General features: G+C 45.1%; 4 protein-coding genes across 6 annotated transcripts; 1 reads left to right on the top strand and 3 right to left on the bottom strand.

Moving 5' to 3' along the window:
* Nucleotides 1–12,895: 12,895 nt before the first annotated feature.
* Nucleotides 12,896–13,510, top strand: LOC6552846. The gene has a single exon (XM_001980918.3). The coding sequence runs from the start codon at nt 12,919–12,921 to the stop codon at nt 13,120–13,122; it is 204 nt and encodes a 67-aa protein (XP_001980954.1). The 5' UTR covers nt 12,896–12,918; the 3' UTR covers nt 13,123–13,510.
* Nucleotides 13,511–15,650: 2,140 nt separating this feature from the next.
* LOC6552847 (transmembrane protein 135) lies at nt 15,651–17,652 on the bottom strand. Its single transcript, XM_001980919.3, has 4 exons — nt 17,640–17,652; nt 17,134–17,545; nt 16,203–16,979; nt 15,651–16,142 (listed from the first exon to the last, which is right to left on the bottom strand). Exons 2-4 carry the CDS (start codon nt 17,284–17,286, stop codon nt 15,705–15,707), a joined length of 1,368 nt encoding a protein of 455 aa, XP_001980955.1. The 5' UTR covers nt 17,287–17,545; nt 17,640–17,652; the 3' UTR covers nt 15,651–15,704.
* A 568-nt stretch (nt 17,653–18,220) lies between these two features.
* On the bottom strand, nt 18,221–19,704 carry LOC6552848 (transmembrane protein 135). Its single transcript, XM_001980920.3, has 3 exons — nt 19,552–19,704; nt 18,715–19,491; nt 18,221–18,661 (listed from the first exon to the last, which is right to left on the bottom strand). The coding sequence occupies exons 1-3, from the start codon at nt 19,702–19,704 to the stop codon at nt 18,224–18,226; spliced, it is 1,368 nt and encodes a 455-aa protein (XP_001980956.1). The 3' UTR covers nt 18,221–18,223.
* Nucleotides 19,705–20,267: 563 nt separating this feature from the next.
* LOC6552849 (transmembrane protein 135) lies at nt 20,268–23,861 on the bottom strand. 3 transcript variants are annotated; one of them, XM_026984089.1, is made up of 5 exons: nt 23,303–23,861; nt 21,113–22,060; nt 20,910–21,050; nt 20,685–20,851; nt 20,268–20,624 (listed from the first exon to the last, which is right to left on the bottom strand). In XM_026984089.1, exons 2-5 carry the CDS (start codon nt 22,040–22,042, stop codon nt 20,498–20,500), a joined length of 1,365 nt encoding a protein of 454 aa, XP_026839890.1. In that variant the 5' UTR covers nt 22,043–22,060; nt 23,303–23,861; the 3' UTR covers nt 20,268–20,497. The 3 variants fall into 3 exon arrangements, with proteins under 3 accessions (XP_026839890.1, XP_015009464.1, XP_026839889.1); XM_015153978.2 differs by having other exon boundaries at nt 21,113–22,056; XM_026984088.1 differs by lacking the exon at nt 23,303–23,861 and adding an exon at nt 22,511–22,664.
* Between the last annotated feature and the right edge of the window lie 3,555 nt (nt 23,862–27,416).

The following is a 27,416-nucleotide window of genomic DNA, read 5'->3' as shown; positions in this document are numbered from 1 at the left end:
ATCTATCGATATTCGTTGCCTACTTCTAGGGGCATCTAACCATCTGATAGATATTTTGATAACTGGATGCAAATCAAGTCTTCCTGGTGGTGGCAGATATATACCGCTCATCACTGGTCATAAGGACACGCCATGTGCATGGTAATTGCCGCATTTCGGCCGGCAAGGACAAAGTTCCCTCTGTCTCAGCTGTGCAGCTGCAACAATGGCAATGGATGCGATGCAGCTGCAGCTGCAGCTGCTGCTGCTGCCTCTGCTGCTGCTGCACAATGGGCCCGAATGCCTTCCCCAAGGATGCTTGGTCCCGTGTTGTCCTGCGTTGTCACAATTGCCCACCCACACCACCACCCGTTTGCCCCCGCAGACGAGAATGTTCTGCTCTCTGGGTCACCTTGCTGACGGGTCAATCGATGTTTAAACGTGGATGGCTGGATGATTGTGCTGCGAAATTGCAGCCAAAAGATGACAAACTGCGGGAGCAACTCTTTGAAACTTCGCCGGAGCTTCGGGCTGGACTATCCTTCTGTCTAATTCCCCCTTTGCATGCTACTCCGCTATCCTTTCTGGATTATCTCTACGCTGGCCAGTGCAATGAGCCTGATTACTTAATGTTCTTTGTTTAATGAGCAACCTCAAAGAAAAAACTTAATAGAGGGGCAATTTACTTGGTAGGTCGACTGCGCATATACCCATTCACATTTAATTCACATCTAAATGAAGAGAAAAACTAACCTATTGTTTGATTAACAACATTGGTGGGAATAGCTAGATATTCCTTATTCAAGCTGTTATTAAAAGTGAAAATCTTTACTATTGGCTACCTTAAAAACCGAAAACTAGGGTATCAGAGTGGGTACAAAAAGCTGGATATCTGCCCCTTTCTGGTGCGGATTAGGACACGAGTGCTGGCTTGGTTGCTGCACTGTGCTAATTACGGTGGCCGGACCACTCTCTCTAATTAAAGCCGAATAGAATAGAATTTGAATAATTTGTTTTGCACTTTTCCGTTTTTTATGCCGCGACTGAAACAATTCATGGCGAGCGAAAGCATTTAACAGAGATGGCGAACTTTGAATCAAATAAAAGAAGCCGCAGCATAAAATATTTATGATTCTGCGGTTTCCTGCGGTGCCGAGCATTTTTCGGCGATTGGTCAAAGGCAGTGGTTGCAAGTCCACAAAGCGCCGGGAATGAAACTATTTGGCGAATTGCTGCGAATTTTTGTTTTGGCTAACTGCGGCCGCAAATGCTGTTAAACATAATGTAAACGTTTGCAGATGCCATACCAAAAAGCATTAGTTGGGGGAATCGCTGCCGCCCTCTCAACTTTTTATCACCTGCGGCTGACCAACAAAAGCTTTTTGCCACCCACTTGACTGCCACAACCTTGGAGAGTGGCCAAGTTGTTTGTGCTTACTTTTTGGGTCTAGTATCTTTGTGGGCCCTTACATGCGGATGGTCGGGTATGCTCATCATTTTAATTATTGGAATGTGGATATGAAAGAAATTGTAGCTTGTAGTGCTTCAAATAATGTTAAAAGGTATCCTCCATGATGTCCTGTTCAAATTATTGTTGCATACTTTTAGACCACTTCATGTTGAGGATTTGAAGGGAATCAACCAGTCGGTACGCCTTTCATCGCATATATTTTGATATATTTTTCTGCAGTTGGTAGCACTTACTTGACAGAGAAATGAGAACAGCAACTGAAAACTAGGAGATGCCAAAGTTTTGGCTTGCTTAACTTTGGCCAGATATTTGCCTTGTTTGATTATCTGTTTGTCCTTTTCCCTAGCTTTGCGTTTGTATATGCACTGTACAGTGTACACGTTTGTGTGTGACAGACAAACGTTTATTTGACATGTATTCAAAACAATATTTTGCAACAAACTTGTCCATGAAACGTGTCCTTCTGGTCATTTCAGGACTGCAGCTTAAAACGGAATTTCGACCATTTGCACTGAAATGTTAAATATTTATATTTGAACAGAGGTAACTTAATATATACACAGGCGCTCCAAAATGTGAGGCAAAGTGCGTTGGGTGCTGAATGGGTAAGGAAATGCATGGGGTGGTCCTGCAAGTTTTGTGGAGACAAATGCCAGATGAGTTCAGCACCGGTTAGTTGAGGTTGCCACTCGCATGAGAATCTGGTCCTGGTCCTGGAGTTGTGGAGCTGCAGCCGGAGCTGGACTCAACTCGTAATTTGATGCAAACAGGTGCAGCTTTTGCCAGGAACCTCTCCTTTTCCAGCTACGATTTTCGACGTGTGTGTGTGAGCTTGTGGTTTGCTAACTTCTGTATTTGTAACAGTGTACCGGGGCCAGGAGTCAAAAGCTTAAATGCACTTCACAGCACAGGGAAAAGTTATTTTAAATATATTTATTTACAAAAGCAGAGAAACGACCCCGTGCGAGAGTGTGTGTGATGGTCTGGGTCAACTTTAAGACAACTGCCGGGCTTAAGTCCATTTCCATATTCGTTGGACGGTCTCTGTTGCTGCTAATAGCAGCAAAGTGCGTTGGTCTGGGTGCCAAAGCGGCTTTTGCTTACCCAGCCACAAAAACATTGGAACATTCCTGAATGAGTGGTACCCCTTAAAAGCCTCTACACGCAGGAAGATAAATCGTAGCACAGCATCGTAGCATACTTTAAACCATCAATTAAAGCTACCAACTGATATTGAAAATTTGTATTTTCAATCAGAACTGCCACTTAGTCAGCAGTTGAGCTTGAAAGCCAACACATATTGCCTCATACGGGGTATTCAAAATCCAACGAAAGTATTCAATGCATTTACGGCTGGTGTTTAAAAGTTCGTAGATTGTTCAGAAGCTCGGGTCGAACTAATAGCAGCCCACAGTCCACAGTCCACCTAATGCCAAAGGAGCCGAGCAGTGGCAGGATCCAATATCCAATATGAAACAATATGAAAACCAACATTCGGATGCGGCTGATACGGGCCAAGAGGGCTTTAACACTTTAACTCCTTTTCGCCAGCGCTGAGGGGCTGACAGCTGAGACAGAGAGCGATGCCAAAGGAGCGGGTGTGCTGCGGGCTGAGACAATAAACCATTTCGGCTGCAGTCACTTGCTCCTCCCTGGAAAACTCCAAAACAGCAAGAGAAGCACTAGGAAAAACCATAGGACATCCAAAGCGACAACGACAGCGACAAGTGGCCTGACAGTTGGCAACAATTGCGAATGTCTGACATTGCTTTCTTTTGGCCAGGCGGTGTTCGGCTTTCCTTTGATTCCCCGAAGCTGCGAGCTCCCCCAAAACATCATAATGCATTTGCATGTTCACCGGGGTGGACCTTTATGCCGTGAGATTTGATCTAGGCGCTTTAAGAGACTTAAGGGATTCAGTTTATACAAATTTAATGTTTAATTATAAAGTAATTATGAACCGTACATTAACAAAGACCTACTTGTGAGCGCCTTTGACCTTCAGCTCCGATTGCATATGCGGTCCACCCCGTGACCACACACACTCGAGTGGGCGCTGAAAGTGGAGTGGGTCGCCATTGCTGTACGTGTGGTGAGGGGTGAGTAGGGGGCAAGTGGCAAGTGGCAAGCTAAGAGAAGTGAAGTCATTCAACATAGTTGCGTTAATCAACCAGCACTCGGCAATCAGTGGCCTCATTCAGGCGAGTGAATCCGGTGCAGGAGTTCCCTAGTCACGCTCGGCCTGAAGAATTCGCGTTTTGGCCCGCTCTGCGTTGTGATTGCACATTGTTTGCGAGATGGCCCCGCCAGGTGGCGACACCACATACTTAATTTCCTGTACACAAGTACGATGTATTTTTTGCGTTTAAATTACATTTCATTGCTTTGTATTTGTGCAGCAGTATTTAATTTAGCTCGTGAACGGTTTACGCACTTAATGTGTATGCTGCTGGGGGCGGCGATGGGGGCGTGGCAAATAAACGCTTAACTGCAGCCACAGCTGTTGGCATAAGTCGTAATTTGTGGATGTAAATTTATTGTGCTCTAGCCCCGCTGATACGACTATAATAAGGCGAACAGGGACTGCAATACGGCTGGATCTGATTAAGGTTTCCCGAATCTTACCAGGCGCCGAAATTCAAATTATGACAACTCAATTTGTCTTGACAAACAACAAGGCTTCCCGACTCGCTTTCCGGAGTACAGAACTGGCAGCCATCAATCAATCTCTATCAACTCGTCGAAAATTTTCCACTTGCCAGGCGTTAATAAAAACGCCGGTGAATCGCCCATTCCATTCCATCTCAGCCATCTCAGCCAAGCGAACCATTACTCATTTCGGCACTGCGCTGCCTTATAATCACAATAAACGCGTTTAATGACAGCTTCACTAACTGACTGCCGAGGTGGCATCGCGATAAAATTCATATTAGGATTTAATCGGGTGTTCAGTCATAACTGTAAAACTGTTTGGCTTTGCCAGTCGTATCAATAAACACCAATGACTCTGTCTGGATAATGCACTGGAAAATTTATTTGAATATCCTTATTTAATACGAAACACACGATGACCAACTAAAAGTTCACCGTTTCCCAACTTTTCCCTCGCATATCTCAGCATTTTACATAGTTTGTTCAATTAATCACATCAGTAGTCCGTTTGGCTATATTTTTCCTCTCTGTGTGGATCGAAATGGAGATGGAAATCGTTTCGCTTTCTGTTGTCATTTGCTCATCGGTGCTTACACTGTGTATTATTACAATTGCATTGTAAACCAGCAAACACTTCAGACATCCCAGTTCCCATTTCCAGGGTTCCCTTTTTATGGGCCTCCTGCTGATAAATTGATTTAAAACATTGTGCAAATACTCGTTCGCCTTTACTATGCGCACACACAACATTTTATTTATTGGCACCGGCAAAGGACGAAGGCAGGACAACGATGTCCTGGCTGGCTGCGATAAGGAGGCGTCCTTTGTCGTCCAATCTGGGCCTGTTTACCTGATAGGGAGACCAAGACCCCCTCGACCCATTCGGGATCCGTTTATATGGGCATTTTGGGCTATTATTGTAGTTGGACCTGGGGCGGACATCTGCCCAACTCGAGAAAATTCCCCCTGCTGACAGCCATTGATTAATGACACAAGGAAAACGACCACGCTACGTTTGCTTAATTTATTTGGGGGGCCATTTGTAAAGATTCTTTAATAACTGAAGCCCAACAAGTGGCTCCGGAGAAACTTTAAAAGGTCATAAAAGCAAAATTAACCGCCTAGAAGAATTTCAAAAGCACCATCCACATTCACATTCACGATGGGGAGTCATCTTTCCGATGAAATCATTTGGGGAAGGACGTGACTCGGGTCTGGCCATAATTGCCAGATGGCAGCCACGATGTGCTGATGGTGTCCATCATTAGGTGTTGATGTTCCTAAGGCCGCCACATGCCGGGCCAAGGAAAAGAAAAGCCAGCGTGTTGGCCACATATCGGGCAGAAGTGGAACGATATGAAGTCATAACTTCGTTTTGGCCACGTTATGCTGGCTACAGTAGTTTCATTAAGTTGTGTGACGAATGAATGACGACGCCTCTCCATTGGGTCTCTTATCCGGGCTGTTGGAATAATTAAATAATTTCCTGTAACTGCAACAAATGAAGTCAACACAGACACTTCCGCCAGCCGAGTGTCCTTGGGCTGGGCGAAAAGTTTTCGAGAACAATCCCAGTATAGCTTGAATATACAAATTAAATCGCATCCGCCCCCTAACATCCTGTCAACAATTTCCTGCTCGCTCTCTGCATGCTCAACTCTCTAGCCCTTCAACAATCAAGTTTTTAGTTTAGTAGGCAAAAAGTTTTGAGGTTTTTATTGCTTCACAGACATTTAAGCAGCTGAAAGTGCAGTTGACTTCCCCTGAAGCCCACCGGATGGAGCATTACTCTATCCACTCAGCCTCCGCTTGCGCTTTAAATCCACACAGATCTGATTGCTGAATGAGGCTCATCACGCCATAATGCCATACCTAGACTTAAGAAAATTACCAGGCTTTTCCCATCGCCTCATCAGCCGTGATTGCTGTCGGTTGGAGCCGGGAAGGTGTGGTGTTGCCGTCCATGTAATTGTCTGCTGCACACGCACTGACCGAACCACATTACAGCTCCGGAAGAAGTCTGCTCCTGGCCCAAATGCCCCATCTCTGGGCCAGAGCCCAGAGCCCTGAGCTCTCGACGACTGCAGATTTGGGACCTTGTACTGCGATGCAGGGCAGTATAGGACAAGCCGTCATGTCAGTTTGCCTTTTCGACGGAGTGTTGCAGTTGGCTAAGGAATTTGGCCTCCACATAGTGCGTTTTAATACTCATACGCATTAATCAACACGTTTAAAGCTTTAAACTATATGGCTAAAGATGTAATATAACAAGTTTTAGAGTATTTAAAAGGTCTGACCTCTTATATCGATTCTTCCATTACTTATTTTCAGTGCAATGGAAGCTTTTATTTTGCTATAAATAGCATTTACCCACCAAAAACTCTTACAGTGATTTTAAAATTGTATTTGGTTACCCCACTTCTCTAAGACTATATATACAATTCTAAATTGCTAGGGTATTTCCAATTTAGACCTCTAAGGTGATGCTGCTTATTGGCTTTCGTCTGTCAAAAGGAAATTTCTGCGGGCTTCGAGTGGCAGGTGGTTATGGTTGGAGCTGGTCAATCAGTACGGAAATAATTTCCAGACAGTTGATTGTTGTCCTGGCCGAATGTTTAAGGTGGCTTTAATGCATCTGACATCGAGCCTAAATGACACACCCTTGAACAAGCCTGGTTTGGCTTTAAGGACTATGGGCAGACGATGTCTGTGGATGGCCAGGAAACCCCCAGAGAGCAAACGATTTCAATTAAAACGAGAAATCCACTTAATTTTGAATGACAATTAGTGATGGCTGCCAATGTAAACCACCGTTGCCAACCCCATTGGACGGGGTGTAGAAAAACTCTATAATGACTAAATGACTGACAAAATCAGCAACAAATCACGACAAGCCAACAAGGCAACAGCAACGTCAACAACAAATCAGACAAATTGCATTAAAAATTCCATGGCACTCGAAACGTTCTACCCCCCTTTAAACCCCACCCCTTTCAGCCGTCTCTGTGCTGACAGACAGATACATGAGTGGCCGGCGGGGTGGATGGATGGGGTTGGATCTGGGTAAGTGAGCGATTAGTGTCGCCTCGGTCTGGCCAAATGTCCATTAACGATAGCCATGACGTCGACAACAAATCAAATCAAATCAAATCAAATCAAATGTACTTTAACACGCTCTAGTCCAAGTATTTAGGCGATGGCTTAAAAAAGAGAGAGAGAGAATAGCGAAGAATCAGAAGCCAAAACAGCAGAAACAGAAAATGGTAGGAGGTAAATGGCACATGGAACTCGACCAGGCCGAGTCCGACTTTTCCTCTGAGCTTGACAATGGCAGCTCGCTCACTCGCCGTTCCACTTCCACTTCCGTTTCCGTTTTAAGTACTCAGTGGGCGAGCAGCGGCGATGGCGACTAACGGCATTCAATAGTCTTACCTGCTCAGGTTGAACAGCGAAATGTATGATCCTCTTAGTAATATATATTTGCTTTTTTTGCTGCAGCTGTCATGTACTGATTATCCGTTTGAACCATGGCCCGAGGGAGCAAAAAATATTTGCAAACAATAAGATTTAATTACATTTATAATTTGCGTTTGACAAAAAACATCAGGGCGCTAAGAATAACTAATGAGAATGCGGAATTTTAATTATTCTTTTTGCGTAAATAAATGTGTTTTACAGTTTTGATATAAAATAGTTCTGGATTTAGTCATTGCTCATTGTTTGCACTTGGGGAATGAAAAAAGTATACATTTAAAATGATAAATACATTTTTGGAAACGATTTAGCAACAACAATAACTAATTGGCTGAAACTGGTTTGAAATAATTTGTTGTGCAAATAATAATTTTTTAAATTAACCGAAATATAACTTCGCATTTTTTAGCTATATTTATATTTATAAGCCATGGTTAACTAATACAATTTGTTGCAAAAAGTTGAATGGAAATTTAGTTTTGGAATATTCTTGTTTATTCTGTTTTTCTTTTTTTTTGAACAGCTTATGTCTTCCATCTGCAGAGGCTTTACTGTAGATGGCGGAGCACTCTATCAAGTGGCTGTAAAATCGACTCGAACTCGTTAGTTACAAATTGCGATGACTGCAACGCCGACTCGAGCAATTGATAAGAGCTGGACAAATGTTTGGCCAAGTGTGCGACAATTTTAATTTGCTGTGTTTTCACCCGGTTTGGCGACTTTTATTTTTTCGGATCCGTTCAGTTCCTGTTGCTGGCCGGCCGACAATGATTGCTGCACTTAGCCGCTGTTTAAGCCGTAAATCGTCGCCTCCACTTCCGCCGCGAACGGAAGTGCAACATTTAATTACGTGCAGCATGGCAAACGATTCCGTTTCATTAGATGTTGAGTGGAATCACCAGTTAGTGGCGCCCCAAAACCCACTTACAATCAGTTGACTATGAATATCGTGTATACGCCATGAGGTACTGTTTCTGAAATGAACTCAACTGAAAGGACAGCGCGAACAGATTGATGCGAGTGCCCGCTGCAGATGGCAGATGGCAGATGGCGATGTCCAGGCGAAGTCATCCAGAAACTGGGTTAATTTCGGTCCGCGACTTTATTGCATTCAAAATGGAGCGCAACTATAATCACCAGAGCGGAAATACCAAGTGAGACGGGGTCGGAATGATTGGGGCCACTAACTCACATATCATGAGCATCTATGGCTATGGCAATGGCATCCGCATTCCTATTCGAACTCCGATTTCGATTCGTTGGATCAATCGTGCGTAGAGTTTTGGAGCCGGCCCAGGCTCAAAAGTTGCCATCGCTCGACGTCGCCGGCAACAGCTGCTTGCTCAATGGCCGCATCGTAATCTAATAGCCATGTGCCGAGTTTCGGTCCCTATCCGATGGCATTCTGGCCGGCTTTTGCCGTTCTGCAGCTAATGCATCTGTTAGTGCCGCTGTTTTCACCACAGCCATTTCGCTCCGCGCCGCATGAGCCGCGAGCATTATTTTTGACCGCATGAGGAGTGTCCTGAAGAGTCCTGGGGTGTGATTCGCCCCATGGCGACATAGGAATTGACCGGGAAGGAACGGGCATTAAAAAATATTTTCCCCGCGCAAAAGTTTACTTCACAGTCGGCTTTAAAAGCGTGAAAAGTTTGCACATAAGCTGGAAATATGAAATTTTCATTCTTATGGGCTGCTCGAGGTCCACTTAAAATGATTTGTCTATTATGCTGCCTTCTTTAGAAAGTATTATTTATATATAAATGAAAGCGAAGAAAAGAAAATAAGTAATACGCAGCAATATATTTATGCTCCTTTATTTCGAAGTAGTCTAAAACGCATTCCTTCGGCACACATTTTATTGAAAACTACATAAACGGGTTATCTAGTTGTTCAGCGTGAATTCGAGTTGGATAATTATAAAATCATGCTTTCATATTTTATGCATGCAAAACCTTTTTTGCATTAGAGTTTAGGACATAAACCGTTTACACAATGCATTTTCATATGGCCACCAAATATTTCATAAAACTACGTGAATTTTCAAATTATTAAAACCAGGATTTTATATTTTCCATTAGTTAAAACACCTGTTAGTGTCTGGCTCAGATTGTGGGCCCACTGCGGTGGTACTTTAATATTGCAGGGTTCATCCGTATCGGGCAAATTAATTGATTCAGATACGGATCGGGTGGGTAGGTGCGTTGGTTGGTTGGATGGGCCAACACGAAAGGGGAGTGCAGTTGGGTGGATTTATGAGGCTTCCCTGGGCGACGAATTGCAGCTGAGTTTGTCAACGTTGCGTATACGCCGCATGGGACGGCTGGAGTATTGGGCTTTGAAGGAAAAATTTGTCAACATTTTCGTGTCGGGCCAACATTTGTCGTACCTGACGGTTGTTTATGGTTGCCCCGGTGGTAATTTATGGCTGCCCATCTGGACTTTGTCTAATGACATAATTGGAGGACGGCCGTAGTGCAGCTTAAAGTGCAACAAAGAAACTTTGAGGCTGCAATTAATTTACGATTCCTTGTGCGGGTGACCATTTTTGCAGCCAATTGGGCGTGCAGAGTAGCAGTTGCCAGCTACCAGCTACCAGCTGCCACAATCTGGGGCATATGTTGCCGCAAATTATAGCCACATTTTGCTGGCAGCCGCAGTCAAGTCGAAAGCCGTTAAAGCGCCAGCCCTGCGAAATTTGCCTGAGCTGCTTCATTTGCTTCAAATTGAATTTAAAGTCAGTGTTCTGGCCAGGATCGCTGCATCCTGTGTGTGTGTGTGTGTTTCGGTGGCGGTGGCTCAATGCCAAGATTCGGAGCACCGGCTTCTGAGCATCTCGTTGTGGCGCTTCTGTCCGCCCCAGGATCAACATTTCGCTTTTGTCCGCTTGCCAGACAACGCAGAGTTGAACGTTTTTACCGCAGCTGCTGCAGCTGCAGCTGCAGCTTCAGCTTCCTTTGTGCTGCAACGGCTTAATCCGCTCGCTGACCGTTTGCATTTCCCATTTTCCATGCTGCATATCGGGGCGACGGCAGCCATGTGTTTTAGGAAGCTTAATATGCGGCAACTAGATTAATTATACCCTGCCAAAGGGATGTGCGTGTCTGTAAGGATATGCGGAGAAAAGCCATGTTACATATTAGAGTAAAGAGTCTTTACTTTAAAACGCTGAATAAACTTGGATTGTATATGCGAATTTAAATAAATAAGTCAATATGCCAGGCAAGTGTGTATTATTGTTTTATGGCAGAATTTTTAATTATAAATTTATAATTATATAAATACACGTATATATCATTTATGTCCAAAAGTTGGCAGATTAGTTTTCCCCATTCTTTCAAAGGCGAATTGGCGTTTGCGTTGCTATTGGCAAAACAGGGAGGATATGGCCCAAATAATGCCAACATGAATTTAGAGCAATTTTCAATTATTGCACAATCCAAGCGTAAATAAGTTGTAAATCATCAATTACCCAACAAAAAGCAGCCAACTCCCACCCACGCACGAGCATTTCTCAGTTACAACAACTGCAATTGCCAAGAAATCGCCAAAAGCGGATACGTGTCCTATCGCATCCCGAAAAGCAGCAGAGAGGAACACAGATATGAGGTCGGCGCGGAGGAGCCGGAAGGACCTTAGAACTTCGGCCAGACAATGGGCAATCGTAAAAATAGCAACTAGCAGTCCAAAAGCACTCGGCCACACTGAGACTTGGACGTGGTCGAGAACCGGAGATAAGCTGCGAGGAAAGGAGAATAAACTAGACTCGGGAAGGGAATCAAAGATGAAACATCATACAAATTTTGAGTTTGGTAGGAAATGAAGAAACACAAATATTATGTTTCCTAATTAGAGCCTGAAATTGCCTTAAAGTTTTCAAATATAATTTGTTTCAGTGCCAGCAAAGAAATTGCTCCTAGATGGGCAGTGAAAACCTTAAGTAGATAGATATAGAAATGTCTTTCCGTCCCATCCGCCGGCATGTGATTTATGTGGTAAATAAAAGAGGGACAAGAACAAGAACTAGAACAAGCTCGGGATTCAAAGTCCGGCGATGGGATGCAAGGATATGGGATAGGGGCTCGGACTTGTGCTGCAACACGCGTCTGCAGTTGCAACAAGCAGCAGGCAGCAAGCAGCAGGCGGCAGGCGGCATAGGCGGAGACAAAGACAAAAGAACAGCACACATAGAGGACACGAGAGAGGAGAGAGAGAGAGGAGATGGGGGCTGAGAAAGAGACGAACAGAGCGTAGTACGTTGGCGAGACGGAGTAAAAGTTTTTAATATTATTTCAAGACTGAAATGAGGGCAATCAGCAAGTGCAATTGTCGTCGAGCGGCTGGCATAACAAAGGAATCGTTTTTTGGTAGTAAAAATAGGAGGGCTGGCAAGGAGGATTAACAGAACAAAGGCGTCACTGAGATGGATCCCAGGAAGTCTTTTGCCAATAAGCGATGGGAGTGGCCTCTGTCAACGCCCAATGATGCATTCTCAGCTGCATCCCGTTCCTCCGCCAAAGATAAAGGTGGTTATACATGTCGGGGGAAAACAAACAAAGGCTCCAAAAGGCAAAGAGATAAGGACAAAGACCGCGCCACAGAAACTGCAGATAGGATGGCTTACAAGTAGGTAAACGATGTACTTTCAATTAAGGATGTGCCGGGAAAATGGCGGCTGCACGGTGCAATGAAGCGCAAGAAAGCGGGATAAGAGTCGCTTTGCTGATGAAGTCGGTTTCCTTTGAGAACGGAAAAGCGGGCGCACAAGAGCACGCCGGTTATTCACTTAGTGCAGAGTTAGCCTGGCAAAAGGATAATGCGCACCACCATTGGCGTGCACGCATCCTGGCCGAATGAGCCCAACGAACGGAACGTGCGGGAGCGGAACCATCGATAAGGCGAATGCGTCAAACTGAACTTGTACCACTAACCCAGTTAGTCGCGGACCGAGTGGCACTGAAATCTCCCCAGAGAGTGCGACATGTGGAGCTGGGCCACATGTGTTCCGGCACAATGCGCATCCTGTTGCGACAGCACACGACTGCAAGAGCCTAAGGATTCCAACTCGAAACGAACGAACTGTGGAACGCTGTCGCAGAGGTTCGATGGAGCAGTTTGAGCCGATTTCCCGGCAACACCAACCGAAAATGTTGCCAGCCGAATGTTGGGACTCAAAAGATAATGGCCTTGCTATCGCCCCCGACGGCTATTTCGTTTCGACCCCTTATCACTCGAGGGCGGCACGTTTTCAACGGGATGGTGGGGGGCTCAGCCCCTGCCTGATCCCACCGATTCCACGCCGATTGTAAGTACCGCAGTGGGTTCCCAAGCTCGTCGGCGGAATGACGTCTCCCTTCGACGGTGTGGCCTGCTTCTGGCTGTCACTGATCTGGATCCAACTGGGTCTCATCAATGCAGGCCTGGAGTTCCTAAAGGATTGCGTTCCCCTGCACCTGGTGCGTCTGCGAGAGATCGAGGACGAGGAGCGGCCAATCGAGGGCGAGTGCACCCTGGGAGCCATCAGCATTCGTATGTTCGCCTTTTAAAGATTGCTATTATGAATCATCTTGAACTCATTATAATTACATACTTTAGCTATATTACACCTCAAATTCTTAGTTATGTAAACAAAAGAAAGGAAAACACTTATTAATTGTAAAATGGCTTTAAAAATGGTATTGCTAGTACTCGCACGTTTTTTATAATCTTATCTTAACCAAAAGTACAATACATTTGATTGTTAATGTAGCAAATATAAGGTATCATGGTATCATTTGAATGAAAATGAAACAAGTAAAACAAGTAATACTATATTTTCATATGACATATGCACAATGAACCTTTTCACGATTTGTTGTATATATTTAAGCTATAAGGTTGATGACTCTAGATAAAACTGAAAGAAACTGAAGATAATACACGAAATCATCAGAAGATTGCCTCATTGTGAGAAATGTTGGGGCATTTTCTTAAAGCCAAAACATTCTTGACATCGAGTTCTTGCAAATTTGTGTTGGAAGCACGGCGTAGTTAATGCATTCCGAGCTACGGAAATTTCATTTATTTATTATGCATCTCTAGGTTATCTGGCACTGTAGAATTTTCCATTCAATCTTCGCACAGCACAACTGCAAATTTTAATTAAAAATTCATTTCTTCTCCGGACGCACAAAAATGTGTCATTTATTTGGGGCAAAATTCGGACAGCTTGGGGTTGCTTATCTTGCGATGACATACCTTGTCAGTTCATAGAAGTATACAGAACGAAATTTATGGCAAGTCGAAAGTCTTGTCCGAGTAGTGAAAAGTTGCTCCTCCACTTCGGGCTGCCCCACCGATTTTTGTCTTCTCCATTTCACCTATTTTGACAGTTGAAAGTTCATTTTCCGTTCGATTTGCGCACCGAGAGCTTGGGACTACAGTCCTCAATAATATTTCATTACGCTGCCATGGGACGGGAGTGTATTCATTTGCATAATTCCCTTGTTTACAATTTGTGTGCCACAGAAAAGAGCGATTGACTTAAATGAAGTTACAACTTGGCAGCAGCAGTAACAGCGGCAGCTAAGTGAAAGCAGCAGTTGCACAATAAGAAAATTTATAATATTCAATTTATATGCACTTTTTGCATCGCCAATCTCCTCGAGGCTCCACCGAGGAGCACCAACAAGTAGTAGGAGCTGCGGCAACAACAGAAACAACAGAAACAACTGCAACTGCTAAGCTGATAATCCCAGATTTGAAGGCGCCAACAGCTGCACCCATTCAGGCAAAGCCACGCCCCTTCTCGAGCGCCTCCTTTCTGGCGCTGTGATTAATGAGATTTGTCACTGGCTTCATTTGTATTTTCCAAGCTGTTGACTGGGCTGGAGCGGACACAGCAGACACCCCCCCGCCTCGGGAGCCCACTGACATGCATATAAATTTCATAAATGCCAAGGAGCCTGCAATTGCAGGAGTCAGGACTGCGGCCCGGCAAAGAAGCGTGTCCAAGTCCAACAGCAGCAGCTGGCCGGCGAATTTGCATTTTCATTATTTTCAACTCAATTTAAAAATGAAAATCACCAAAGACAAACAGCCACGGGTCACGGGGCTGCGAAGCGGAAGGAAGTCGCTTAGCTGGCGTGCCATATTATGATTCGCATAACAATAAAGCCCAGTGCCTCCCACTCGCCCCATCCCGCACCGATAACTAAGTGGCACATTAAATTTACCCGAGCCTATAATTCATTTGTTAAGCCCGCCCGGTCCCGGTTCCACTGCCAGTTCGGGTTCCGCTTCCATTGCTGGCCAAGATGATCATTAGGTGGGGCCAGGGCCGAGTGGAGCGTATTATAGCCTGGTTTTTCGGGTTCTCTGGTATTATCCTGAAAAGGATACTGCGCTACTCTACTTCTATGGCTGGGAGGTAGTGCTGATATGAGAAATCAAATGTTACTTTGCCCTGTTGCTGTGTATTATATTTATTATTTTGTACAATCACATACTTGGACTGCATTATCAGCTATTTACAATACCAATTGTATTATATTTTTATATATTTTAGCCAGCGTGGTAAATCTAGCACAGACATCAACTGAAATAAACTTTTCCCTGCGAGCTACGAAAACTTCAGGGTATCCCCTGTTTCGTGGCTCTTGAAACAAGTTGTGCACTTTTATTCATTCGGCTCTGTGCTTTATTATTATTTTTATTTTTAGTGATTTTGTAGCTGCATTTCGGGTATCTCGAGTTGCTCTCAGCTCAACTCTCCGCTCATCCCAGTTCTCTTTGGCCCGGCTGAGTTATGGTGGGCAATAAATTTATATGACATATAAATGTAAATAATTGAGCGGCGCGGAGCCGCCGTCTAGAGTTGTCACAGCGGTGAGGCGGAGGCTCAGGGGCTGAGAGGTTTTTCGAGGGGCTTCAGGGGGGCTTCAAAGGGGGCTTTAAGGGTGCCAGCGGCTTGTTGACTCCGTGATTGATGTTGGCCCACTTGCGGCTCCTCACTTAAAAGTCCTTAATGGCCATTCTGCGTCGCGCATTTAATTTAAAGTTTTGCTGCATCGTTGTGTTACACATTTATTGTTTCTGGTTTTTTATTGTACAGTAGTCATGCGAAGGGAGCGCCGTAGAGGAACGCCATCTAGACAGTCAGGGCGCACAGGGGGTAGGGCGAGGTCATGTCGATGCCCAGCTTCTTGATCACATAGTTGATCTGGTCCTGGCTCTTCAGGCCGTAAGCCTCGAAGGGTTTCACATTGAAGCGACTGATGCGGTTTCCGGAGATGCCCATGAGGAACTTGTAGTAGCTGGGCCGCAGCGAACGGGCTTCCAGGACTGCCGAGTGGAAGAGCACGGCCGTGAAAAATCCATACATGAGCATCGCGAAGTGCGGCACCTCGGGTAGCTTTCCCTCCGCGATGCCCCAGTTGTAAAGCAGATGCAAGGCCTTCCACGTCAGATAACAGGCCACCGTGGTGTTCGGGAAACGGAGGAAGCCAAGCGATCCGATGAGGCCAGCCGGAATGGCGAAGAGAGCGTTGTCGAATCCAAACGAGTGACGCAGTCCGCAGGAAGTCGACTGTCGAAGTCGAAGTGATAAGATATATATCTTATGAACGAATGGTTTGGTATTGCTCACCTTGAAAAGAAGTGAGAAGATGCCGAGTGCCAGTCCCAACTGCAATGATCCCTTGTTGAAGATCTGCTTGCGCCACTGCATCTTGGACTGGAAGATCTTGGGAATGTTGAGCAGCAGCTTCAGACCCACCGACAGCCCAACACCGCCCAGGAATGGCTTCAGTCCTCCAATAAGGGCGTTGGGAACACAACCCCTCTTGTGTGGGCAACTTGGATGCTTGGCCTTCAGCATGCGGTCATAGAGCTGCACGTAGGATGTAATGCTTTGGAAGTTGAAGGGAGCCTGGCGGGAGCTTTGCGTGGTGGTGACCACCGGTGTCTTCAGTGGACCCTCGTCTTCTTTGCCCACGATCAGGGCCAGCGCCTTGAAAGTCGGATCCTTGGCCACTGTCTTGTGCAGTCCGGCGCGATACAAATACATCAAGGCCGTTACACTTGCTCCCATGAGGAGCACTTGTCCATTGTGAATGGACCGAACCCAGCCTCGTGCCTCCATCATATTCCACAGCGTTTCGATACCCACATTGGCCACATACAATGCGAGCGGAGCACGTCGTTCCGGGCGCTCGAAGGTAATACATGCAACGCTGGCCAGGAATGAGGGCAACCAGGCAACTGTGCCGAAGTAGAATCCGCCCAGGATCTGTCGCAAGTAGCACACGGCAAAGACAAAGAGGCCTCCATTCATCGAAAGGAACGCTGTCGACTGCAGGATTCCAAATCCAGTGCGTCTCAGATCCTTCAGCGATGGAATGCGTCCTCGCATGATCAGAGCCAACTGGAGAGGTAATAGGAGTTGGAATGAGATTCATTGAAGTTAAATATCATTCCCTTAACACTTTACTGGATTACTTGGAACATAACCTTTGTACGGAGAAATTATCAGCTGAACGGTCTAAAGTTTTAGCCTAATTTTAACCTATTCAACTTACCACGTAAACAGTGGCGTAGGTGCGCAGACTGGGAGGGATCTCGGAGAGCATCATACCTGCCGCAGCACAGGCACAGCTCCTTGTCCACGGATGGTTATACTCATAGCAGGTGCAGTTCACGGCTATCTCGGCCAGTTTACTTTGGGCGCCCATGATCCACTTTGAATACTGAATACTGACTTATGCTCCGTCGTCTACGATTATCGAATTGGCTTCGTGGGGATGATAAAGCTTATCGGGAAGGGGCTTATCGCCAAAATTCCGAACGTGGCACGCAAAGCTCCCAATGGCCTAGTTAAATTCGATTTCCTTGATTTACAATTGTAATCCAGTCTAATTTCAGCCTGATTCCCAGTAAGTTACGCTGGGCATTTCTCGAATCAGCTGCAGCTGGTGATCCACTGGGTTTCAGCTGAAGATCGGGTTGCATGACGCAGAAAGTTATTAGATATATTACAATTATAAGAAAATAAGGCAAGCGTTGGGAAAAAAAAGCAAATGCTTACCGAATATATATATTTAGTTGTTATGGCACGTTGGTTATTTAATATTGTTTTCTCCTGCTGGGGAACAACGTTATGGCCTGGTCGGCCATCAAATACAACTGACTGCCAACAACTATCCACGATTTGGCCAAGTACACGGACCGCACTGTAGACGCACTTTAAGAGCTCCATTCCTAGGCCTTCGTAATCAGCACTCCCCCAAAATCCCATTCCCGCAAGTGGTTCGGCTGAAGTGCGTCGAATGCGGAGGGCACTTACTTATCGCGTACACGCGAGCCGAAAGTTGGCGTACTTGCTCAATGGCGATCGGTTTGTTGTCGCTGCGTCACCTCCAGCTGGGTGTTCCTTATCAATTTCCAAAGGCACCCGGCATATTCTTAGAATTCTCTTAACAAATTCTCTTAAGGGTCATTCTCAGTTGCAGCAGAACGAAAAAAATATGCAAGTATAACACGAATGTATACAACATTTAAATTATCTAGCTAGGAAAAAATTTAACAATTTTAGTTTCGAGACTTTATAACCTTCAGTACATTAATAATAAATCTTTATTTCTCAATCACGATCACAAGAGTTGAGACCTTCTAAACAGTCAGTGGAAATAGAGGGCTCGAGGAGGACGACACAATACCCAGCTTTTTGATAACATAATCAGCCTGATCCTGACTTTTAACTCCAAAAGCCTCGAAGGGCTGCAGATTGAACCGGCTCAGACGTCCTCCCGAAATGTTTTCGATAAACTTAAAGTAGCTGGGCCGCATGGATCGTGCCTCCAGAACGGTTGAGTGACACAGTACGGCCGTAAAGAATCCATACATAATCATGGAGAACTGTGGCACCTCCGGAACCTTTCCCTCGGCGACACCCCAGTTGTACAAGAGTTGCAATGACTTCCACATCAGGTACAAAGACACCGTGGTATTGGGAAAGTGCAGCAAGCCAAATGATCCTATTAAGCCAGATGGAATGGCAAAGAGAGCATCATCATATCCAAAAGAGTGACGCAAGCCACAAGAAGTTATCTGCAAAATTTTAATTAAATTAGTTTGAAATCTATTTTGTAATTTTGACTCACCTTAAAAAGCAGTGAAAATATGCCGAGCGCTAGGCCCAGCTGCAGAGATCCCTTGTTGAAGATCTGCTGGCGCCACTGCATCTTTTGCTGGAGTATATTCGAAATGTTCAGCAGGAGCTTCAAACACACCTGAAGACCCACACCACCCACAAAGGGCTTAACTCCTCCAAGGAGGGCGTACACCGCACAGCCAAACTGGTGAGGACAGCAAGGATGCCTGAGGGTAGTCAGGTGATTATAGACCTTAAGGTACGACGTGATGCAGCGGAAATGCACTCTTCCAAGGTCAGATCCTTGAGGGATGGTCACCGTAGGGGGCTTTAGGGGACCCTCCTCCTCCTTGCCTATGACCAGACCCAATCCCTTGAAAGTCGCATCCTTGGCAACAGTCCTATGCAATCCGGCACGATATAGATACATTAAAGCAGTGACACTGGCTCCCATGATGAGCACCTGTCCATGGGCAATGGATCGCACCAGACCACGGGCCTCTAGCATTTTCCACAGCGTTTCGATGCCCACATTGGCCACATACAATGCCAGTGGAGTACGGCGCTCCGGACGCTCGACTGCCAGCGATATGGAGCTCACCAAAAGTGCAGGCAACCAGGTTGCAGTGCCGAAGTAGAAGCCACCGAGGAACTGGCGAACCAGGCAAATGGCGAGGATAAAGAGGCTGCCATTTATAGAGAGGAAAGCCGTCGACTGCAGAGTACTGAGTAAGGTCTTTCCCAGGTCCTTGAGCGATGGAATGCGCCTGCGCATTAAGAGTGCCAACTGAAAGTTATTCAATATATAACTAGACGTATGAATAAAGGAAAATAATGATTAACTCACCGTGTAGACCATACTATAAGTCTTAAATGTGCCAGGAATTAGCGATAATAGCATCCCAGCCGTCGCGCAGGCGCAGCTCGAAGTCCAAGGATGGACGAACTCCTGGCAGCTGCATTTGAAGGCGACTTCAGTGAGTTTACTCTGTGCTGCCATTATCCAATTTGAATACACGAAAATAGCTAGGGAACGCCTGGCTGTGCTTATCGAGTGCAGACTGATAAGCTTAATCGGTAAAAATCCAGCCAATGAGAACCAAAACTAGCCAACCTACTACTCTACCCTTGACTTGGCTCAGTTTATGTGCATGCATATGCACTTGTTGGTATTATTTCAAATATGCCAACCATTAATCTAAAGGAAATCCACTATCAGTTGAACCGATTTCTACCACTTGGTAGTCCCATAAATTCGGTTTTCACCGCACGTTTGGACCTGATCAACCATTAACTACAACTGACTGAAATGCTGAGCGATTTAGTGGCTTACGCACCACGATCTCAAGTGCTTGCTAATCAACAGGTGTGCGCCAAGTTAGTCGATGTGGGGAAACTACTTAACCTTTGGGTGTTAGTAAAACTTATGCTTATCGCACCCATGCCAGACAAAATTTGCGGTTGGTTTTCTTATGGTTTGTTTACGCTGATTCATGAAAAGGTTGGGGTTTCTCTTAACGCATTATTTTAAATAGCTTTATTAAATAATTTTCAAAATATACATAAGCTATAATCGACATTTTTTATAAGATTTATTGATACCACGAAATAAAAAAGGTCAGCATATTACAATTCACCCTTACTAGCTTATTTTAATAATCGTTGGACGCTCTTTGAGCGCGGGAGACTCTTGACGTATGTATATACAGCTCGCAATTGAACACGGATATTGGGAGATATAGAGGGTCCTCTGGTGAGGACGACTGACTAAATCCAAATTGACTACTGCTGGCTCAGGAGGCAAAGGAGTAGGCGGGCATCGCCTTTTCTACTATTTTTAGTGCTTTAATGGTGTCCAGCGCCTGTTGCTGACTGCTCAGCCCAAATACATCGAAGGCGCTTAGATTAAACTTGCTCAGTCTGCAAATGATAAGGAATTATTAATCTACAGCTTACGAAGCGCGTGTGAACTTTGCTCACCGATCACCCGAAATGGCCTGCAGAAACTTGTAGTAACTGGGGCGCAGGCTCTTGGGTTCCAGGATTCCCGCGTGGAAAAGCACAGCCGTGAAGAAGGAGTACAAGAAAAGCATAAAGTTCGGAATGTGTGGCACAATTCCAAGCTCTTGGCCCTTTGTGCACAGAATCTATAAATTAAACAGTTATTAATTACGTTCAAAAATGCAGGTAATGCAACATGCTCACCTGTAGCGCCTTCCACATGACATACAAGGCTACCGTGTTATCCGGATACTGGGTGAAGGACACAGAGGCAATTAACGCCGCAGGAACTGCGAACCTTGCATCGTCCCGGTTAAAACTGTGCCGCAGCAGGCAAGACACCGACTGTCAAGGACGACAAAATACTGTTGGTACGTACTGTTGGTCTCGCATGTGAAAGCGCTTACCTTATAGAGAAATGAGAAGCTGCCCATGAAGATGCCCAGTTGTAGAGTCCCACGGTTGAGGACCAGCTTCTTCCACGGCATTTTTCCAGCCGTGATTCGTTTGGCGTTCATTACCAGCTTAAGAGCCAACTGTAGGCCCACTCCGCCCACAAAGGGTTTAATTCCACCCATCAGGGAGTATCCAATGCAGCTTTGCTGATGCCGACAGCTGCCGTGTTTAGCGCGAATGAGATTGCTGTACACGCGCACCCAGTCGGATACAGATGAGAAACTAACGGTGGGACGACGGCGGTCTGGCGCAGGCTGCTCACCGGGCACTGCGGGCTCGGACTTGGCAACCGGTCCCGCCTCCTCCTTGCCCACAAAGATGCGAAGAATGTTGAAGATGGAATCCTTGGTAGTGCCAGTACGATAGAGGTAGAGCAGCGCCGCCATACTCACACCGAATATGAGTGTCTGCCCATTCGGAATAGAGCGCACCCATCCCCTCGATTCTGCCATTTTCCACAGCGCTTCAGTGGCCACATTGGCGACGTAGAGAGTGAGTAGTGGTCGGCGGGCTGGTCTCTCCACCAAAATGGCCGAAAGCGAGGCAAAAAAGCAGGGCACAAAGGCCACTGTGGAGAAGTGATATCTCCCCAGCATGTGCCGCAGCGCACAGTTGTACAGGATGAAGGTGTAGGCATTGGTCACAAGGAAGGCCGTCGATTGGATGATCCCCAGCAGCGTCTTGCGCAGATCCTCCCTACTGGGAATGCGGTGGCGCATCAGCAAGGACAGGGCGTAGACTATAGTGTAAACCCGCAGGCAGTAGGGCGTGGCCGAGAGCAGAATACCGGCGGTGGCGTTCACGCAGTGGTCCGTCCATGGGTGCTGGAACTGCTTGCAAGTGATGCACAGTGGATCGACCAGCTTGCTTTGTCCCGCCATTTCGGAATGTAGATCTGTCTGAAGAAATTGTGGTTACATTTTGAATAATTGCTTACATCATTTTAAAGTTAATTTCATAAATAAATTCCATAAGTTAAATTCCATAAACTTCTTTTATAGTGCCTTAAATGCATAAGCCCACCTATGGACTGATATAACAGGGGTTTAGGGGTTATAAATTAACCTGCAGGGCAAGATTATCTCTTACAAAACCGGTAAATTAACATTTTGCCACTTTTATGATAATATTGTCACTCACTTTTTAAAAGAAAAAACACTAAAACTAACTGCTATAGTAAGCTGTTGTTAATTGTAGTAAAGTAAGGTAGTTGATATGGAACTTTTAATAAAAATGTACATTTACTGTAAGTGGTTTGAATAAATTTAATAATTAGTCACTGTATATGAGGTGGCCGGGTCCGGGTTCGTTTTTTAACCTTTAATCTTATCTTCGAGCTATGGACGTACACAAGCTGTTGTTCTTTCGACGCTATCGGTTGTTCCACTGATCTTGAAAAAAGATCCAAATTTTGATTTGGCTGGCAAATTTATTTTGTATTTCCCGGGGGAGAACTGCGACGACTGCTGGCCAGGCCAGAACTGATATATTTCTAAAGGCGAAACCAGGAACATTGGGTTATATGGGCGGCTTACAGCTGTTCGTCGGGTATCTGTGGCAATACACTGCTGTCAATCGATAAGATACACGCCAGATTAGCCATATTGGGGGAATTGGCAAAGGCAGGCACAAAGGTTTCACGAAATACGTAGGATTGGCAAAATTTGTCGATAATGAAATGAAGGAGTATATGGAAGATATTTTAAAATACATTTCCACGAGTAAAACGCATATATTATCTATACCAATTAAAAGACAAATCAAAGAGTCATTAAAGTTATTATGCTGTGATAAGATTACTTCAATTTTTACGCACTGTGTACTTTTTTTTTTAGTAGTATTTATGGTTAAGATTATTGTAAACCTAGGGCACTTTAGAAAACAGTCATAAACGAAAACTATGTTTTTAATTGGCCCTTAAATCGGACCACCTGCCACGAGCGGCTATCTCTCGACCCTAGCAACCGACTTTCCTTGCTCGCGATTTGCATGAGCAGCTTGGGCTTGGGCCAAGTCACTAGTGGCGGGGTCAACTTCGAGATCTTTGCGCAATCTTACAGAGAGCTACGAGAGAGGGCAGTACTGGAAAAAAACACAAAACCCAGCTAATCTGCATTGTCGAAGTGAAGAGGGGCACTTACGCTGGAACTACTGGACACTTGATGGCGGCAACTATCTCTAATGGCCGTTTTGTTTTCAGCTTGATTTCCAATATTGCTTATTTAATAAGCTGTTCGATGGTTGTTCGGTCTGAGATTTACACAGTTGCAGCTTTTTCAGCTCTGCGAGTTGAGAATTTGACAATATGTGACAGCAAAGTGACGCCGACTGGAGTTCCGGATTGAGATGTGAGTGTATCGCACTGATTGCACCGATTCCGCACCGCGCACCCCTCACCCCTCACCATCGAATGCGAAATCTGTGGGGTTATTATAATGGATAATGGATGGCGTTTGTGGGGCGGGCAGAGTCCAACAACAACAAGTGGTTGGGCGGAGCGGTTAACGCTTTCTGAGTCCGCTGCCGTTGTGCAGCAAATGCTGCGCCCTTTAGCAGGCCTTCGAATGCATTTTTACAGTCGCGGCGCGACTTTAATCACTACTTTGTCAGCTTTATTTTCAATGTAATTGCGTTTTGTAAACAATAATACGGCGAACTGATGGCTATCGGCTGCGCCCGTTGCCTATCGCGTTATCGATAACAGTCGGCGACACATGGTAGCCGTGCTGTAGCAGTCATCTTTCGATAGCTGCTAGAGCCCGCGCGTTTTGAATGCGAAATATGTGAAATATGGGCCTCACTCAATCCTGGTCATTATATTGCTAGTCTGTTATAAGAAATATGTTTTTCTTGATACACATCATGTGTATGCGTATGTAGCCGTTTGTTTATTAATATGAGTGGTTTTCTTCGTTCCTTATTAAACAATATATTTCACCTAGAGTGGAATTAAATTGGTTGAAAATTATCTTGCTAATTTGTAGATTCCACTCTGGCTCATCCTATTTTCCATTTTCCTTTGCGGCCTGCCACCCACGCGTTGCTCAAATTTTCATTTGTGAATCCTGCGGCCTCTGAGGCCACAACTCGTGCCACAATCAACTCAGCCTCCCGACTACCAAAGCACTTGGCCTGCCAAAATGGTAGACTCAGCCAAAGACTCTCTGCCTGCGCAATCAATTGGATTTCGGTTGTAGTTCATAAAGTGTATCTGTGCATGTCTCTGGCTGAGCTCTTGTTCCACTTTCAATTCCAACGTCCTTTTGCTCCTGCTCCTGCCTCTGCCCATTTTCATTTACGCATGCACTGAAAGAATAGCTTGATAGAAATGTTAATACTAATAAATATTTGATTTTATGCCATGAGACATACTGAACGACTTAAAATCAAATTTCTTCACATTTTTCGTATGCTTTTTATTTAAATGTTTCCTACTTTTTCTCCTCAATTGACAGTTGTTTTTTTCAGTGCCGAGAAGCTCTTTCGGTGCGGTTGACAAGGCTCAGCGGATATTCAAAATATTTCGTTATTGTTTGTGGCTGCTCCCATGCCGCTGCTCTTGCTTTGGCTGTTGCTTTTGCCATTTACCTGTGGCACGGCTTATTTTGAAAAGCCAAAAGCGCTTAAGTAGTTCATTCGGTTTCAGGCCTAAACTGGAATGGGCGATGGGGTGAGTCCTGGTGTAGATCCTTTCCACCTTTGCGGTCGCTGCGTAGCTCTACTTTTGCCGTTTCCCGCTCAAATGCTTAGCGAAATTGCGGCCGCTTTGTGTGATTCGCCTGTTTTTGCTGCGGCTTAAGCGAGGTGTTGTTTTTGGGGAGGGGTGGAGTGCCATGTATATCAAATATACTTGACTCTGTCAGGACCTGGCACTCACTTAATTTACTCGGGGTGTTTTGGGGTGGCTTGCCCTGATATCCCGGAATAAATCCTTGTTTCTGACGTGCCGCTAAGTAAGCACTTAAGAGGCAAGGACCCTATTGTTGCTGCTAATCTAAGGTTGTTCCGCTTTCTTTGGAGTTCAATTGGCAATTAGCCCGGCTGCACGAGGGACCAGGTTGCAGGACAAGCCAGTTTGCAGGTTGCAGGTCGAGTGCAGGATAATTGTGAAACTAGCCGACAGGCGCACACACAAGGACCTTGTGAACTGTCAATCCGGCAGCCACTTAGGAATCAATTTGTCCAGCGATCCGTGCGTTTAATATGCAGCGAGCTCCAAGGAACGGCTTTTCCGAATCCACAGCCAACTTGGGATTATGTTTGGGTTGGGTTGCTCATTGAGTTGCTTGACCACACCGTCCTATTACTGCACCCACTCCCTCACTGGTGCCCAAACTCGCCGTCTCTCCGGCATTTATAGACTTGTCTTAGGCTCATTTATCCTGGTCGGCAAACCAAGCCGAGAACCCAAAAAGCCCCCCGGGCACTGTTTAGTGTGGAGGTCCTGTCCAGGATGCCGCCTGCATGTGGCCATTTGTTTAGGCCCTCTACGTGTGTGGTTGCGTCCAAATGTGTTCAATTAAGCGGTAATAAATTGTTCATTTGCTCATTGGTGCGCACGGCCATTACGAGAACAGCAGGATCAGGGGGAAAGGATCTACGGCCGATGGAGACATTGTCGTCACTGTAATATTTCATGGGGACCAGCAGCGTACATTGATGCATATCCTGCCATTAGCAAGCCTTTGCATAATACACAATTAATTTTGCACAAACTTGTTATTTTATTAATTGCTTTCGTTCGTTTATTTCTTATTTCCCCCGACCTCGCTCACAATGTGGTTAACCCGAACGTGGTATTGGTGTTAGCCTGGGTCGAAACAATGGCCCTGAATCGTCAATATATGTGACCTGGCTTTCTGACCAACGAGTCAGCCCAAAACGGTAGTGGTAACCATCTAGATTTCCCATTTTCCACTTGTGCAGACCAAAAAGACCAAAAGTGTGGCCAGGACCGCACTGACTTCACTTCAAATTATAAATGTTGTGGCTTCTGCTAACGAACGGAGTGCCAAAGCAGACATTTTCCTTGCCACCCAAAAAAACCCCAATCCCAACCCAGGATCTCTTTTGTTTTCTTGGGCCAAAGTCACACATGTTCACCAAGGAGTAAATGTGTCAAATGTGGCACATCCATGGAAAACCGAGAGACAATTGCCGCAATGCCAGTCAGATTCTTGTCGGCCGGAAGTTGTTGGCAAATGTAAAATTAACAATGGATTATGTTCGCATCTTACTTTTAAATGTCCCGCTGGTTTTTTATGGGAATTGAAAAGGACTAGATTGTGATGTTCCACATTAATTATTTTGCTTAAATTACTAGGAATAATATCTTTCAAATGTTTTTGAATAATTTGAATTTTTTAAAGTATCTGTTTGGGCCAAAAATTGTCAGGAAATCAGAAAAACGACTTTTGTTAGAATTTGACCTTTACCAAGGTGCTTTTCATCATAACTCGGTTAAAAATGGTCATATAGCGAAAAGAACAGCTGTTTTGTAGAGCTGATTACCAATGCTAACGATCCCCATCACTTTTTTGAGGATTTTTGAAAATTAATTTTTGGGTCAATTTTTGAATTTTTTATAAGGGCTAACATCGTCAAAAATTGCAAAAAATGACAAATTTTTTTTTTTTTTAAACTTAAATGCAGGTTTATTGGGGACATAATTCCGAGCTAAACAAGGTATTACACTTCACATTCTGACCATTTTTGGTGTTGTTATGCCAAAAAACCTTGCTTTTCAACAACTTGGGCCATTTAACTGTGTGTAGTATAACCAAAGTTAACTATCCGTTTTACGTAAGGACTCACTAAAATTGGGATATATAATTTGTAATCAGGCAATGAGCAACGCCAGCGAGGGCTCGACTTTGAGTGCGATGTCCCTTCGTGGCTTCCATATGCAAATGTGTCTACTCGGGAGGAACAACAGCAGCGTAAACAGGACCAAAATCAATTCCCCTTGTCCCACCCAAGGTGCAATATTTCCGAAGCAAAGTCAAACGAAATTAGTTTGCTGCTCATAAAACTTTTCCACGAAGTTTCCGCTGCCCACATACCACACCCACTCCCACACCCACACCCACACGCACACCCACTACGATCCTGAGAGTCCAGGTAAACTTTTGGGGGTATGTGTGCATATAATAACTTTGGTCTGCCGCCGGTGGGTGGAAGTGTTTGGGGGATATGGTGGGTGGGAGCAGCTACCGGAAATCTTGTTACCCTACATGGCTCTTCACCTAGGAGCCA

The sequence above is a fragment of the Drosophila erecta genome, unplaced genomic scaffold, assembly GCF_003286155.1.
Source record: "Drosophila erecta strain 14021-0224.00,06,07 unplaced genomic scaffold, DereRS2 tig00000000-arrow-pilon, whole genome shotgun sequence".
NCBI classification, from domain to species: Eukaryota; Metazoa; Arthropoda; class Insecta; order Diptera; family Drosophilidae; genus Drosophila; species Drosophila erecta.
The sequence above is the reverse complement of the archived record's forward strand: the minus strand, read 5'-3'. Positions and strand labels throughout refer to the sequence as shown.

Excerpts from the sequence above, each read along its gene's own strand:
- LOC6552849 (XM_026984089.1), bottom strand. The coding sequence starts at position 22,042 with ATGGCGGGACAAAGCAAGCTGGTCGATCCACTGTGCATCACTTGCAAG. Across the intron at positions 20,852-20,909 it reads TCATGTGGAAGGCGCTACAG|ATTCTGTGCACAAAGGGCCA; the intron begins GTGAGCATGTTG and ends TTTAATTTATAG. Across the intron at positions 20,625-20,684 it reads CAGGCCATTTCGGGTGATCG|ACTGAGCAAGTTTAATCTAA; the intron begins GTGAGCAAAGTT and ends TATCATTTGCAG.
- LOC6552846 (XM_001980918.3), top strand. The coding sequence starts at position 12,919 with ATGACGTCTCCCTTCGACGGTGTGGCCTGCTTCTGGCTGTCACTGATC.
- LOC6552848 (XM_001980920.3), bottom strand. The coding sequence starts at position 19,704 with ATGGCAGCACAGAGTAAACTCACTGAAGTCGCCTTCAAATGCAGCTGC. Across the intron at positions 19,492-19,551 it reads CTTATAGTATGGTCTACACG|TTGGCACTCTTAATGCGCAG; the intron begins GTGAGTTAATCA and ends AATAACTTTCAG. Across the intron at positions 18,662-18,714 it reads TATTTTCACTGCTTTTTAAG|ATAACTTCTTGTGGCTTGCG; the intron begins GTGAGTCAAAAT and ends AAAATTTTGCAG.
- LOC6552847 (XM_001980919.3), bottom strand. The coding sequence starts at position 17,286 with ATGGGCGCCCAAAGTAAACTGGCCGAGATAGCCGTGAACTGCACCTGC. Across the intron at positions 16,980-17,133 it reads CCTACGCCACTGTTTACGTG|TTGGCTCTGATCATGCGAGG; the intron begins GTAAGTTGAATA and ends TTACCTCTCCAG. Across the intron at positions 16,143-16,202 it reads TCTTCTCACTTCTTTTCAAG|TCGACTTCCTGCGGACTGCG; the intron begins GTGAGCAATACC and ends CGACTTCGACAG.